This window comes from Halyomorpha halys, unplaced genomic scaffold, assembly GCF_000696795.3.
Source record: "Halyomorpha halys isolate HHAL.00 unplaced genomic scaffold, Hhal_1.1 Scaffold390.1, whole genome shotgun sequence".
Lineage (NCBI taxonomy): Eukaryota > Metazoa > Arthropoda > Insecta > Hemiptera > Pentatomidae > Halyomorpha > Halyomorpha halys.
The window spans coordinates 1,511,023-1,528,299 of record NW_027112043.1 but is presented as its reverse complement, the minus strand read 5'-3'; the positions used below and the strand labels follow the sequence as shown (position 1 = coordinate 1,528,299).

General features: G+C 31.2%; 1 protein-coding gene across 2 annotated transcripts in view; it reads right to left on the bottom strand.

The window, feature by feature from the left end:
* Positions 1-9,954: 9,954 nt before the first annotated feature.
* The window catches only part of NAT1 (N-acetyltransferase 1), a 21,834-nt gene continuing 14,511 nt past the window's right edge, over positions 9,955-17,277 (bottom strand). For both annotated transcript variants that reach the window (XM_014422809.3, XM_014422810.3), the window contains exons 11-17: positions 16,503-16,671; positions 14,310-14,462; positions 13,489-13,649; positions 13,054-13,305; positions 12,757-12,940; positions 11,217-11,338; positions 9,955-10,110 (exon numbers count right to left, since the gene is read on the bottom strand). In XM_014422809.3, coding sequence (XP_014278295.1) covers positions 10,039-10,110; positions 11,217-11,338; positions 12,757-12,940; positions 13,054-13,305; positions 13,489-13,649; positions 14,310-14,462; positions 16,503-16,671 — 1,113 coding nt within the window. In that variant the 3' untranslated portion in view covers positions 9,955-10,038. The remainder of the gene's footprint in view (positions 10,111-11,216; positions 11,339-12,756; positions 12,941-13,053; positions 13,306-13,488; positions 13,650-14,309; positions 14,463-16,502; positions 16,672-17,277) is intronic.

Here is a 17,277-nt window from a genome sequence, read left to right as displayed (position 1 = left end):
AGGTTGCTGATAAAAATAACTTATATATAACATATAATTATCTCCTTTCTTGTCATTCTCATTCAATTATTCTCATAAAATGTATGACTATTAACAGTTAAATAGTTTTTATTTATTAAGTGACATTAATATCATTATATATTAGCAAGAAAGGAGATAATTATATGTTATATATAGGCTATTTTTATCAGCAACCTGAAGATGGGAAATATTTCCCGAAACATTGTTGCTGATTATATGAAATAAATTATTTTATTTGAAAAAGGATGAATTGTGTCATTCACCAAATCCAGTTTAGTTCCAAAGATTCTTCCAGTAAAAGATCATTAAGTTTATTAAATAAGGAAGAAGATTTTTCATTAACTATATCCAATTAAATTAAGTAAAAATATAACTTATAACAAAAAGAGGCAGAATAATTTAAAGTTGCCTGAACAGAGGTAAGAACAGGACATTGCAATATAAGAGGACATCAGATAAATGATGGAAGGTGGAATTGGTCAACTTGGTTATGGTAGGATTCCAGGAAATACAATGGTAGGAAGGGTAATAATTACTTCAAATATTCATTAAAATGGGAAATAGAGGTGTCCCTGAGTTTCTGAAGAAGTTTAATTAATTAAGAAATTAATTTCTTCCAAACTCTGGAAACTTCTAAAATCTAAATGGTTTTGGTCCCTGCCCAATAAATAATCTGCCCAGGGCCTCAAACACCAATCCGCTATGGATCCCAAAAACAAATTTACCCAAGACCTTAAAATTAAGTAGTTATAATGTGGAATTATTTTGTCAAAATCTAATTCAAATAAAAATATAGTTTAAATGACCACTTTACTATAAAATATCTTTCCTAATTCTCTTATTTACTCTTAAATCATATTTTCATAAACAAAATTGCTATCTTTATTTATTTCTTAATTTATAACATGTTTTTACGGTGCATATGTCATTATTCAGCATTTTAACAGCCTAACTCCCTTAATCCTTTATTAATATGATTTCCTCCAAACTCTCTTAATCTAAATGGTTTTCAATTTATAATAACAAAACTTATTCACAATATAGCAGTTGAGAATTTGTCTATTTTATTTAATTTCAATTTTAACAAGTTTTTATGATGCTTATGTTTTCATAAAACGTGTTAAAAGCCTAACTCTCTTAATCCATATAAATGATTAATTTTTTTATAAGAAAATCCAATTCTCTTGTACTTGGAATTTTATTATTTTTGAAGCCTTGACGAAATGATGAGCATTCTTCAATTATATGCTTTATCGATAACGTGGATCGACAGGTTTGGCATATATGTTGGTCCTCTTTTGTGATTAAGTGGAGGTGTGTTAATTTGGAATGTCCTATTCTGACTCTTGCAACAACCACTTCTTCTCTTCTGTTTCCTCTAATGGCACTTGTTCACTTTGGTGTTTTTTTTTAAACATTTCTTAGTTTAATGGTGAGTGGCACCTCAGCCCACATTGAATCCCAACTTTTCGGATCCTGTTCCTTAAAAATGCCTTTGTCTTTCAGCTCGTAAATTTGGAGTGGTGGAACATTCATTGTAGCAGCCTCTTTAGCAGGTGCCTCATTTCCAGGTATTCCTGAGTGCCCTGGAGTCCAGAGAAAGGATACACTTTTTTAAAAAATGTTTTAGCATGTCTATATAGTTGTGAATTTTGTCTATCGTAGGTCCGCTTTGACTGAAGTTTGATAGACTCTGGAGTGTAGACATTGAATCTGTACAAATGAGTATGTTTGAGTATTTACTTTCTATGGATAAATGAAGTGCTGTTGAAATCGCCTGAAGTTCAGCTGTAAATATTGTTCAGCTTTAAGAATTGAATTTTATTTGAGTCGTGGTTCTGGCGTTTCATAGTTGGATCTATTTTGTAAGACTGGTATTTCCATGGGGGCAATCTATAGATAGAATCAACTTGGTTTGTAGGCAGGCCATACATCTCTCTTATGATTTCTGTCTTAGGCCTAATGGAGCGTTCGTGAAGGAATCATTTCATATTTTCTCATGCAAGGAAGGTGAAATATATGGAGGTACGCAGGGTTAGTTGGTTGGAGTTTGATTTTGGTAATGTAACTTCATGAGTTCCTGCCTCCGAAAAATAAGTGGTGGTAAAGAAGCCTCAGCACAAAGACTTTCAATTGGGCTCGTCCTGAAAGCACCTGTGGCAAATCTTATTCCAGTATAGTGTATGGAGTCTAAGAGTAGGAGACTGTTTTAGCTAAAGAATAAACCTCACAGCCGTAGTCTATCTTGGATCGTACTATACTTAAGTAGACCATGAACATCGACTTCCTATCAGCTCCCCAAGATGTTTTTGCTAATACTTTTAACAGCCTGTGCCTCTTAAAGCATTCTCGCAAGTGTTTTATATGATTTGACCATGTTAGTTTATGGTCCAATATCAGTTCGAGAAATCTGGTGCTGTCGCAGAATGTTAGAGAATTTTCGTACATAAAAAGTTGAGGTTCTGGGCTTGGAGTTCTCTTTCTTGAAAATAATACACTGCTTTCAATAGAGAAGCGGAGATTTTTGCTTTCTGACCAAGCTTGTAGACTACTCAGTACATTCTGTAGTGCTCTTCTCATCCACTCTTGTCTATTGAATCTTAGAAAGATTGTTAAATCATGTACATAAAAGGAATGCTTTTATTGATTTAGGTATTACATTTGTTATAGAATTTATTGCTATTGCAAACAGTGTACAACTTAAAACACTTCCCTGTGGAATGCCGTTAACTATTTCTTAAAGACTTGAGGTCAATTCTCCAACTCTTACGCTGATATATCTTTTCTGTAGGAAGCTTTGAATAAACTTTGGCAACATTCCTCTGAACCCCCATTCATATAGTGTTTTTATTATAATTTTCCGGTCTATAATGTCATATGGTTTTTCAATATCAAAAAATATACCTACTGGTTCTGATTGATCTATAAAAGTGTTAAGAATTTAGGCTTCCATTGTCACAAGCTGGTCTATAGTCGATCTGCTTTTCCTAAAATCACATTGTATAGGTGATAAGAGGTTCAATTTTTCAATAACCCACATCAGACGTCTGTTAACCATTTTCTCCAGGAGTTTTGACAAACAGCTGGTAAGCGATATTGGCCGGTGGCTGTTGGATTGTAGCTTATTTTTGCTCGGTTTGAGTATAGGGAGGACTATCGATTCTCTCCAAGCCTCAGGGTATGTGGATGTTTCCCAGATACTGTTGAATATTGCAAGAATCTCTTTATTAGTTTCATAAGGAAAGTGTTTTATCATAGCGTTATGTACTTCATCTATTCCGGGTGAGGAGGATTTTATTTCATCTATTGCTGTTTGTAGTTCCCAGATTGTGAAGGGGCAATTATATTCCAGCTGAGATGAGTTGTCTTGTATTGTAGATGGTGTAAAATCTATTCCCTGTTCTTCTTGATTATGATTGTTATCCAGGTTAGAAATGGCTGCGAAATGATCCACGAGAGTTTCCGCTATTATTTTAGGATTTGTAATAATTTCATTTTGAATTTTTAGTATCGGGGTCTCTCTATTGTTATTATCGGCTATACTATGGATTTTTCGCTATACTTTTTTATTGGAGTGTTACAGTTTATTGATTCCCGTATTAAGTCAAGGATCTTTTCTTTTTAATCTTTATAAGGTTTCTGACAATAGCTTTTTGTTTTTTATATTTTATCAAGTTGTCCTTAGTAGGTTTTTGTTGAAAATCTTTGAGAGTTTTGTTCTTTATACTAATGTTTTTCCGGCATTCATCATCAAACCATGGAGTATGATTTGTTTTAGGATCCCCCTTTGTTTCCGGTATTGTCTATAGGGCTGACTGTATTATATTATGCGTAAAGTTCTCAATTGTTTGGTCTACATTTTCTGGTCGATGTGTTCTGATTTTTTTTATTTGTCTTACGAATTCCTCCCAATTAGCTTTTTCTATTATCCATCCAGGATGTTTTTTTGGTGCTGAAATGTAATAGTGTTGGGAAATTGTCACTCCCATATTGGTCGTCACAGACACTCCCTTACTTATATTTAACTTTTCATGTGGGCTTACTTTTATTTTTGTACCGAAGGTGTTTAGCCTTAACAATTTTTCAGATTGTTCTCTAGATCTTGTTTCGACTAAAATTGTTCCGTTTCTTAGTTTTTTTTACATTTTTTGGTTCCCCACACTGGTTATTTATTGATTTATATATTTAAAATGGTATGACTTTTAGTAGGTCTCCTTCTTCATCCCTTTCTATTATTAAAAATTGGTTTTTATTTTTTATTGATATGACTATGTTTTGTTCATTGATACTTTTCCAGTTTTTTTAAACCCTTTTAAGAGGAGGAGATTTATCAGGTGGTTTGTGTATTGTATAGCCGTTTCTTCGATATTAGTATCGGCTTAAGTGGCACAGAATAAACTATTAACTAAAAAACTTTTTTTTCGTAGTCTATCTCTTCTATCCGTTGGCATATTCTCATCAAATATCACAAAAAGCTTCCTTGATACTAATAGACTGTCTTTCACTTGGTAGTACTCACAAACATTTATGTTCAATTTATCACTCGTAAATTAACTCCCTCAGAAACTAACCTTTAAAACACTTGATATCTTTATCACTCACTACTTAAATCATAATTATTTGAAGTTTCTGGTTGATCTTATACACCAATGAAAGACACGCTCATAAAAAGTGAATTAATTTTATCACAGGTCAGTCAAACACCAAAAGTCAAACAATAATATATTTTAAATAAGAATATTTAATCGTTATTTTACTATTTCATATTTTATCTCCAGTTTATTAAATTAATAAGAGCATAAAGGAATGAACAATCAATCAAGCATAATAAATAGTAACTAATTTAAAACTCACATGAATAAATAATATGACTGGAAAATTATACATCGTTTCAAACCCGATCAATAAAGAAAAAAAAAATATATATATGTATATAAAAGACAATTTAGAATCTTAAAATAATAGTTCAACTACCTGTCTAAAGACAGCAGGACAAAACAAGAAATGTAGAAAATTATGGTTCCGAAAAGCATCATTAGAGGCCAGCACCATGTAAACAGCCGTTTCCCAAGTCCATGCTTAAAAATTCTTTTAATAATAGTTTGACTAACTGCATAAAGAAAGCAGCACCAATCAAGAAAGAAAGAAATAGTAGTTTATTTAACCGCCACAAGAGGCCAGCACCAACCTAACAGCCATTTCCGAATTCTAGCAGGAAAAAGTTTAATTTGTATTAGGATATTAGGAACTTGAAAGAGCTCAAGTCCGTCTGACGTTACAATTGTGTTGAAACAAATCTATTAAGTATGTTCCAACACAACTTTTAACTATCTGAATCCGATCAGTTGAGCTCTTGTAGGTTCCTAATACAAAAGAAAACTTTTCCTACTAGACATCGGAAATGGCTGTTTGGATGGTGCTGGCCTCTTGCGGCGGTTAACTGAACTACTATTCCTATGTTTTTTGATTGGTGCTGCTGTCATAAGGCAGTTAGTTGAACTATTATTTTATCATTCAAAATTGTCATTTTATATATATTTTTTCCTTTATTGATTGGGGTTGAAACGATATATAATTTTCCAGTCATATTTATTCATGTGCGTTTTAAAATAGTTACTATTTATTATGCTTGATTGATTGTTCATTCCTTTATGCTCTTATTAATTTAATAAACTGGAGATAAAATATGAAATAGTAAAATAACGATTAAATATTCTTATTTAAAATATATTATTGTTTGAATTTTGGTGTTTGACTGACCTGTGATAAAATAAATTCACTTTTTTATGAGTGTGTCTTTAATTGTTTTATAAGATCAGTCATAAACTTCAAATAATTGTGATTTAAGTAGTGAGTTGTAAATTATTTTTCTTATGAAAAATTAACCATTTACATGGATTAAGAGAGTTAGGCTTTTAACATATTTTATGAAGACATAGGCATCATAAGAACTTGTTAAAATTGAAATTTCATACAATAGACAAATTCGATTATGATTTAACTGCTGTGTTGTAAATTATGCAAAATTAGTTGACTGTATGTGATGATTGTAGGAAGATGGTTTGGGTGGCGATACAAAAAAATAAAAACTATTATTAGTTACCAACATTTTGCCACCCCATTTTAGGCAGAGCTGATTCCAGAAAGGAGAGTGACTTCCTAAAATGAAACTTCCCTTTAGTATAAAAAATATTTATTGAACAAAAAAATAATGGATTTAATTAGGAAAGATTTCTCTCTTTAAAATATTATAGTTATCAAACTATCATTGGTAAGTTGATGAATACCGCATTTACACTAATGTAAAAAAAAAAGGGAAAGAATTTGGTGACTCCTGGGTCTGTATTATCCATGGAGCATATTTTCACATCACTTGTTTTTAGATAAGCATTGATGAATCACAGTGAAAAATTCCTGTTAGTAAGTAGTGATATGACTCCTAGATAAAAATTTTGAGGATACCACAGGAATTGATGTGCTCATGCTGTGGTTAACAGAGACAAAACATATAGATCAGAACCACACTTTATATGATACACAGTAGAATTGTGTTAAAGTTCCAATGGGGGAAAAATAATTGCTACTTGTGGTCCATGCCAAGCTCTGCAAAATATGGCTTTTGATGACTGATGAAATGAATGGTATTTAGTTAAAAATCAGACATAAATACTGCCAGGAAAATAATGGAAAACATTCAAACAATACTTCACCGGATTCATCCATTTTTAGGAGAAATATGTATTATTGTTGTGGATAATGCAGAATATCACAGAATACACAATTGTAAAGAAAAAGTTCCTATTTACAGTGAAAAAATTACTTTTTTAATTGGTTAGTTCAAAATGGAAATGATCATTGCCTGAAATGTTCAGAATAGTTATTAACATTATTTCTGTAAGTATAAAATTATGAAATTGAATGAAGATTATAAAAAACTTATGAGGTATAAAACACCTTCCCCCTTAAAAGTGTAGTTTAGCTTGTGATTAACACACTGTAAAACTTTCTGAATTTGTTTTCATTAACTGGAACTATAATTAAAAAATAATTTGGAGATTACTATGAAAATTTTATTCTAGAAATTTTTTCTCAAAAAAGCATTGATTTAAGAGTGAAGTTAATTACTTTTTACAACTCTGTATCTATAAATTCATAAACTAAAAAATACATTATATAAAAGAGACAAATATGCTTCTATAAATCTATAGTTGCGAGAAAAAAAAGTAGTACACCTTAGTTTTGTGAGGCAACTTATCTTTTTTTTTACTTTATTATCAAAAAGACAAACATTTGAGCATTTTTTATAAAACAATAAAGCCCTAACAGAAAATAGTATCAAATCCAGTCAATACAAAAAAAATACCAGTTGCTCTGCCAGATTTCCCAACAGCGCCTGAGGAAAAAAACAACCACCTCTAAGCAAATAAATCTTCTCAATCTACTCAGTTGTGCACTTCCTATTTATCATGGCTTTTTCATAAATCTCTAACATTACAGTACAAAAGAAAATCCTGTCCATTCACACAATCTACTTTCAGAAAAGACAAGACAAACTAAACTACAGCATACTTATGATACAACTTGAGATATAAGTTAAAACAAATTACAAAATAATTTTGGTTCGTTTAAATTTTCACCATTATGAACTTAACAGTTGGTAATAAAAGGGTATAAGTTAAACCCATCATTCTATAAACATTTTCAAACACAGCAAAATTTTGTTTCAATAGTGAGATTCTTTGAACAAGTACTGAAATAGTTAAATGATTTACATTATAGCAATGTTTAGTTTTAATCATAGCTAACTCAAAACTTAGTTAGTCACTTACACTTCTTTACTTTACATCAAGGATAATCATATTCAGTACATCTCCAAAAAAAAAAGTATCTGATGAAGTATTCCTTAAATTCATGGAAATATCAGTTTAACTATACAAATTATGTTTAAGATAATTGGTCTCAGTGAAAAAATAGGGCTATATATTGGGATTCGTCAGTGGGAAAGTTTAAAAAAAAAAGTGTGTATATATATATATATATATATATATATATATATATATATTAAGAACAGTGAAAAAATCACTAATCGATATTAATGATGGCATTATTTATCTTAGAAGCACAACCAAAGATCTTGATGAGGAGCATTCCAGAAGATACATTGATTATTAGTTTTGGATTCACATTTACTGTGGCTCAGAACAATATATCTCAAAGATTATTGAAGTATTACATTCCAATGTGGTTTGAAAATGAGAGATCAGAGTAAATAGACTGTATAGGTAAAATACTGAATTATTATTATTATTCTATAGGCAACAGACCATGGAGGCCTAAGTCCTTGTGCGATGTATTTCCAATATTAGGATGTAATATTCCCAGTATTAAGAAATACATCGCGTGTTTCTTGATGTGGTTTTTTCACTCCCATACCTATTTTTTGTGAGTGCCACCCCTTGGCTAATGGGCCTCACAAATACCCAGGGGAGGTTGTCAGGGAGTTTTGCATTATTTTGTGCTTGAAAAAAAAAAAAAAAAACCCGGGTGGTGGGACCGGGATTCGATCCGACAACCTGTGGATTGGTAGACTGGTGCGTAACCACGCTGAGCCAAAAATACTGAATAGGTTTAGAAAATAAAATTGAATATCAAATAACACCAGTAATATGAAATATATATTAAATAAAACTATGTTTTAGTTAGTAACGAATTGCCTGAATATTAAACTATTAGAATGTTAGAAGATTAAGGCAATAAAACAACTACCAACACATATTTCAAAATCCTGATATATTTTTCTGTAATGAAAAGTTACATAAATTAAAAATTTCTACACTTTAAACAAAACGAAATTTATCAATAAAAATTTAGGAAACGAACAATATGTACAAAAATCTGAAAATTATAAAATTATTTCAAATAGAATAAAGGAAAACGTAACGTGATAAGATAAATTATACAATTAAAATTATTAGCTTTACACCTAAGATTCATGGTATTATTCAATAGTAATAGGATCAACGTTAGAGAGAGGATCTGCTCTCATTTTTTACCGAAATGGAAGATTTAATAAATATTTTAATATTACATAAACACATATTCTCTTAAAAATTTTGAACAGTTCTCAATTAAAGGAACACTATATAATTTTTCTATCCCTCACTTAGTAACGGTCAAAAAAACAATAAGTATATTTGTTATCATTAATAACCATGTCCAAAAACTTATTGAACACTAAATATTTACTTAATCCACACTTGCTGGTATATTACCACAACAAAACAAATTCCAGTCATTGAAATACTGTTAAAATTGAATGGAATATTTTAGTTAGATAAGGGGAAACAAGAAAAAAAAAACAAAAAAACAACAGAACATATACAAAAACAATGATCTTTTAATTTTTGTCTATTGAGAATTCATTTTTTCTTAACATATTAACATTATCGCACGCACTACCGTACACGTTCAATACACATTTAAGTTATAGAAAGATAACACATCATTTTGAATATAATATTTAAAATTACCTACAAATTCACAGTTAAATATTTGTTGTTGTTGAAAGAACCAGAGTTTACTTTTAAACATGGCCATACCATTTAAATACAGATGTTAATAATGCTCAAATAGTGAACACAATTTACCTATTATACATAATGCACACATTATAACACCTGTGCATGCAATTAATTATTCTACTGAGACAAATCATCACAAGATATCAGTACTAAAACAATAACAGTTCATTTAAAATAACATGTATATGTATAAATATATATGCAATAAATAAAAATGTAATTAGGAGACCAAACATAATTCACACACACTTCTTTACATATACCTAAGTGGAACATCATCCTGTAAGGGTTTAAAAATATAAAAATTGCATAATTGTTATTATTAGGAATAAAGCCCTTTTGAGGCTGACAGTTAAGCTGGAAATGAAGATAAAAGAAAATCAGAATTAAGTATGGATGTTGTGAATTGTTCCCAAGTGATTTTATAATTAATACTTCAACTATCTCCTTCTTCTTCTTCCTCTTCTTCAGATTCTGCTTCTGCCAGCCAAGTTAGCCAATTGTTTACCTATAAAAAATAAATAATGATTCATTTAATTACCTCATGTAATTATTTAATAATGAATAACATAGAAAGTAGGAGCTTGTGTTTTATATTTTTTATAAACAGATGGTCAAGGCAAACTTAGTTGAATCATTCTTCACAGAAATGAAGTAGATTATTGATCATTCTCATAATCATATAAAGATGAAATATTATAATTTAGCAAGTAAAATTACAAATTCAAGCTGATTTCATTAGAAAGAGGTTTTCATATTTGTACAGGATCTTTGCTATAAGCATAACACAATTGTTTGTTGGTCCACGGGGATGGTGGTTTAAAAAATGATAACATAATACTAATATTGCCTGTGCAAGATGTAGTTAAGAAATGAAAAATTAAATACCCTTCACATAGATGAGCCCTGTAATGTAGAAAGCTAAAAAAGAATAGTTGCTTACCATTTTAAATACCATTCACCCAGAATAACTTAGCCTTAGTTACTTATATGGTATAGGTGGAACTATGAAGTTCCTATACTATTCCTTAAAAAAAAAAAAAAATTTAAATGGAGGAGAAAACACCCAAGATGTAAGGCAGCCCAAATTTGAATACTAGCCAGATAGCAAGTTCAGTTTTAAATTATTACCAATACAATTAGGTTTCAGGGAGACTTATTAAAGCTATCCTCTTATTAAAAAAAAAAATTAAAGTCCTATAATTTATGCTTTTAAATGACATTCTATTTGGACAACTATAGTCAAGCTAATTAATACTAAAATACTAGAAAGCTGAGATTTGAAAAGGGAAAAATTATGAAAATTCTCGGAGAACGGAGAAAGAGTTTTGAATTCATTACTACTCTACAACTATTTTTTTATCCCATTGTTTGATACACTTCTGATCAAATCCACGACTAACAGAGAGCCTCTAACATAATATGGACCAGGTTTTCCCTCAATTAATCACAATCAAAATTTGATATAACTAAAATATTGCTCCAAATAATTCATTGCTTCCACTAATAACAAGCTATATGATAGACCTATTATTTTTCTTAACCATAGGGACCATTTCTTAACTTCGATCATCAATATACTTTATGACAAATATATTTTCTGTAAATGAATACCTGAAAAAGTGCTTTCCCCTTTCCAGGATAAATGTCAGTCACATCTTCCCGCCATTTAAGGAATGCTTCTTCTTCCACTATTTCTAGGTCATAGAGATTTACAAACCACCGCAAAAGCATGCCTGAAAATGAAATAAAATTGATACTTTATTTATCTGAAAAATAATTCTAAAGTTCTTTTAACTTTGTTTTCCTGCTATAGTAATTTGGGAAGACAATTTACTTCATCATCTCACATATTCTGAAACACTTGGTGGTACTTAAGTAAACAGAAACACATGAAGAATATTTGTAATTACACCCAAGGACCCAGGGAGTTGAGGTGTAAGTCTCGGTAACCTCGGAACTGCCGGCGCCAGTTCGAATCAGCCCTAGGTTAGGGAAGAGGGGTTGACTTTCGTTTCTGTAGTGGCCCCATGAACTTAACACTCCCTAAGAGATATTAATGGGCCACATCTTTGCCATTGGGGAAAGAGCTCTCTTCAGTGAACATCCTTGGCTAAAGTAATGCATTTATTTTTCTACAGCACAAGAAATCTTATGACAGGTAGAGCCTGTCATGGGGTGAGTGAGGTACCAGACTCAGAGAACTCCTTGGTTTGGGTTCGAGTCAGGATGACGTAATTATTCTACCTTTCCACCAGAATTGGCTTGATGGCAGGAAAGCGTGATAAATACTTAAGTTAAAGCCTTATCAGATAAAAGGGAAAAATGCAGGAAACATCACCATCGAGGTGGATTGGCTCGTATCTATCCATGTACACACACACACACACACACACACACACACACACACACACAGACATATATGAAAAATGTTAACAATCTTTCGTTTATTTCAACTAATCTAACCAATAAATGGATCATTCACAATTGTGGGGAGCAAGCAGAAAATATGTCCCAAAAAACAGGAATACACAAAAGATGGCATGAGCAAGTAAAAATATAAAAACAGATAAATTTTTATTTAACAGATTTAAAAAAAAAGGTTGAAGATTTATTAATAAAATCTCATGTCGCATCAAAACAAGACAGCAAACACATTAAGTAGTATCAAAAAATGTCTTATTCCCACCCTCTATGCAACAACTATCCATCAATCATTTTAAAAAGTGTTTTGTCCTAAATTAATTTTTGATTAAAAAAACTATGACATAATGGCTAACCAAGGTGTTATTTTTTTTTTTTTAATTATTCCTCCAGGATTTCAATGCTGTTGGGACAGTTATATGATGGCTTGAAGCTGTTGTAGCTGAGAAAGTTGAGGTGTTAACTTGGCAACGTCATGACAGCAACCCCCCCCCTCCCCCATAGATTCCAGCCAAGGCTCTGGTTACCTCAAGGATAACTCTAGGTTCATACAGGTTGGTTGCAGGATATTATCTATATAGCAATATTTCTAATATTCTATACAATTTATTGTTACACCATTTTCAATGTCAAATTTTCTGAAACTAAAATAACAGATTTTCCTTTACTCTTACAATAATCTAGATCACTTACAATAAATAAATTATTAGAAATTAAAAAAAAAATCTACCTTTGGGAAACTCCAGAGAATAACAGAATACTTGTAGGGCATAAACTGCTGTGACTTGAAGGTTAATATCCTCATGGAGAAACGCCTGTAAGACACTTTTAAACCTCTCAAGCAGGGCTTTTTCTTTTTCTTGTACAGCCTTGTCATGAATTGATCCATTTGAGACTCCTTTACCCATAGACTCCTTAAATAATGGAAAACATATACTTACAATAAATAAACAATTATTAACATTACATTTAAGGCAGTTCTAACGTTAAGCTTTTAACTGTCTAAAAAATAAAGAAACAATCGTACCTGGGTGATATATCTAAGGCAAACAGTAACAAGAGCCGAGACAAAAGATGGAGTTGATTGGTAGGCAGCATCTATGTTCTCTTTAGCACAGCGGTACAGAGAGTTAGCAGAAGGATCCCTTTCGAGTGCAGCCCACAGCTCACCTTCGAGTAGCAATAATGGTTCTAAGAAGACAAGCCCCCGCTCTTCAAGGACGGTTGTAAGCCGTTCTTTAGTCCTTTCATTCTCCCTCAAGCTATTAATTAAGCTCACCTGATCATATCAAATCATTAATCAAAAAATTACTAAATGGTAAATGCTTATTGTATAACAATAATAACTGTTTATATTTATAATAATTATATATTTATAACAATAATAAATGTTTATATTTATAAACTTTAATTGTAACAATAATAGAGATTATAATAAAAGTAAAGAAAAAACTCATCAAACCTTGCTCTCATTAAACAGTTCAATAAGATCCTGTTTCTCCATTTCTTTACTGAGGCGTTCAAGAGTGAGTAAAAGGAGAGGGAAGTATGCACCATCTTCTGTTAGCTCTCCCAACAGGGCGATAGTAAGTATGTCATTCATGATGGCTGATTGGGCAATTTCTAATAAAAAAAAAACAAAATATATATATTTTCATATTGTTAAATAGTAGGGTCAAGAAACAATGTCATCTGTAATATCTATTGTATTATGCAAACATGGGACAGTATGAGGACAAAATTTTTGCATTCCCTGCTTGCCTTTTGATAAATATTAATCAAACCACTTTCACCCAGCATCTCCCCTACCAACGCGGCCCCAAGTTTCGTGTAGATTGATGCACTCCTGTTGAAGTTAAGACATCATTGAGATGTTAGCTATAGCTTGGGAAGAACTTCAGTCATCAAAATTTTAAAAAAAAATTTCTGAGCTCTTGATCCAGGGTTTAATGCCAAATTAACTGGAGACTTGAGAACAAATATTCCTTGGGTTAAGTCCAATTCATTCATGATAAACAGAAATATGTCCTTAGAAACACCTGACCAAAATGAAAACGAGGAGCAGATGAAAAATGATTAACTGGCTCACAAGACCCTCAGTGAACTAAACAACGTTTTATAAGATTTGGCAAACCTCCACATTGAGTTAGGGTTGAAAATTTGTATTTGAATCAAGTTGGTTTTAGAGAAGTCTTTTTGGGGTCTCAACTTTATTCTCTTGCTCTACCATGGCCAAACAACAAAATATTAATAAAAAATAAAATTAATAGTCTTAATTATTACCTGCTATGTATGCATAAAGATTAGGAACTGTGGATTCTTGGTCAGAGATCGTTTTCACAAGATTTCGGAAAGTTTCATGAAAATGACTGCCGTTAATAACACCATCTTTCTTTAATGTGGTTAGAAAGTTCACGACAGAACTTCTTTCAGCATCTGAAAGAGGAAAAATGTTGAGAATATACAGATAGACTAAAAGCAAAGTAAAATTGATTCATAAGGCTGGTCTTATTTGGTATAACAGCATTACACAGCCAATGACATTTATTTCACATATAAACTAAATGTAGCTTAAAATAAAAACCCTTAATTTCCAACTTATGACTCTTAGGACCATTATTAAGGAGAAACAATCTAATTAACCTTAAATTTATCCATAAATCATTCCACAATTATCAAAATAACATACGTTAAACTGAAACAAAACTTCTTGCAGGGTATTAAGCCTAAATTATCTATGATTTAAAATTAATTTATTTATTATAAATTCATAAAAATTATGAAATTTATTTTTAAAATCATAAATTCACAAATCTATTATATTTTGATATTTAACCACATATTGTATACCTCACATATACAGTAGGGTCTTGCTAATGTGAATTCCGCAAGTCCAACCCTCCTGATTCCAATCCCTAGAACTCTGAACTGGAGTTGGCAGTAAATATTGAAAACATTAATTCAAATAAACACCTCTGAACAGAACACATTCACCATTATGGCTCATCTTTCAAGAGAATAAAAAAAATATTGATATGGTTTCAATATTAATCACACCTCCTAACACTTTTAAGATTGGATCAAAATATAAATCATTATAAGCCTGGGAATCAGAATTATGCAAGAAAATGTATTTTTTTAAACTATTATATTTATTTTCTTGAACTGCATATTAAACATTGCATTTGTTTTATGCCTCAGTGTAATAAGGCGCATTACTATGTAATAAATTACATACATAAAGAAAATGTATATTTTATAATAAATATATTATACATCAGAGATGGGCAAAAATCAATTAAACTAAAACCATGGCCAACTTAATAACTAAAATGACCATGGAGACAATGTTCATTTATGATGGCTCATAAATAAAAGAATTTTATCATCAATTTTAGGTGATTTGCAAAGTTCTACACACACATAACCATTTGTTTCAAGAGAAGATCAGCAAATAACTGTCACTCAATGACAGGTGTTGGGAGGCTCCAGATTCCAGTAGGTGGACTTATCAGCTGATACCCGATGTTTGTTCATGGTATAATCACAGAAATGGTGAGGTGGATTTTTATGTAACCCAACTGTTGACCATACATGGTTGCTTAAGAGTCTACCAGTACTGCTTTAAGTTGGACAATATCGCAGAATGCCACGCATGCCTAGCGATCAAAGAAGCAGTGAAACACGTGGTTTTTACTTGCATACACTTCATAGAAGAGAAAAGTGAATCAGAGAGATTGTGTGAAGTAAATATCACACCAAAAATTTGGTGAGCAATATAATATGCTGTGCTCAGACAAACATTGGACAGCAGTGAAGAAATTCACCACAATTGTCCTTAAAAAGTTGATAACGGAAGAAGTGAATAACAGGGAAGAAATAAGAAGAGACAAATGACCATGTAAAGATTATCATGAGGTGGCAATCGGCCATTTTCCTTCACGAAGTAATGCCTAACAGCGGTCCTAGGGAGAGGAAAGAACAGTTGTAGGGAAATGGTTTTAGTGGGTAAAAATCGCACACAGGGATATGTAACTATCCCAAGGTTTTCACCGACCCTCGTTGAAAAAGGAAAACAATTTTTTTTTGTGTGACTTAGATTGGACCGAGGGTACGTAAAAGATGTACTTCTAAAAAAGAGTAAAATATTTGGATATTTGGCCATTGGCATTTCTAAGAAACAGTGAAATTCAAAATTGTTCACAATTGCAATACTTTCCCTTACTACACATTCCTTAGAGATAAATGAAAGTCATAACCACATCATGTAGGCATTTTACTTCAGAATGAAACTTTTAACAGTCATATGAAAATATTAAAGAATAAAAAATCCAATTAACAAAATGAAAACCCTCTACGATAAATCTATTTAATACAGTGGATGATGGTGAACATTGATGTAACTGGTAGCCATATTTAAGATGACAACATAATAAAGCTAATCAAAACTAAACCTAATGTTAACATGAAAGTTACCAGTCTTGTCATATGATTTTTTAATGATCATATGGAGGCATTCAGGCATCAAACGGTCAGAAACTTTAAGCTGTGTGAAACTCTTGATGATTTCTTCCATGTTATTTCCATTGACAAGTTCTTCAGCTATGGAACCAACTTTTTTAAAAGTTTCTTCTTTAGAAGTAGCCTGTAATGAAAACGATTTTTGTTACCAAAAATAATGTATAAGTCAATGTTGTAATAATCCACTAAGAATAAGAAGATGCAAAAATGTGCTCATGAACAATTTTGGCATAATTTAAAAATCAATAACAAAGTAAGTAAAAACAACGACAAATTGTAACAATAGCATACTCATCCAAGCTAAAACTAGTTTAATCCTATATATAATGCTAATAAAAATATAACTTATTCTTATGAAAAGAGGGCTGGAGAGCGTGGTCAATGAAGAGGAGAACACTGATAAGTGAAATTTATTTTATTGTGTTAAAGTTTTGCATCGAATTTCAGCTTTTCATTATGGTTAAGTAGAAACAAGATTGAAAATAAAAACAGTGTGAGAAGATAAAGATGATAAACAGTATTAAAAAAAATATATAAATCAAACAAGTACATGTAAATAATAAACAATTAAAATATTTATATTACATAATGAACAATTTAAATATTTATATTAAATATAAGAAGATGGCAGGGTTGCGGTCAAAAAAAGAACAAATAGTTTAAAACTATTTTAATGTCCAATGTTTCGCCCCACTTTGCAGGGCTTCATCAGATACAAAAAAAAAAGAAA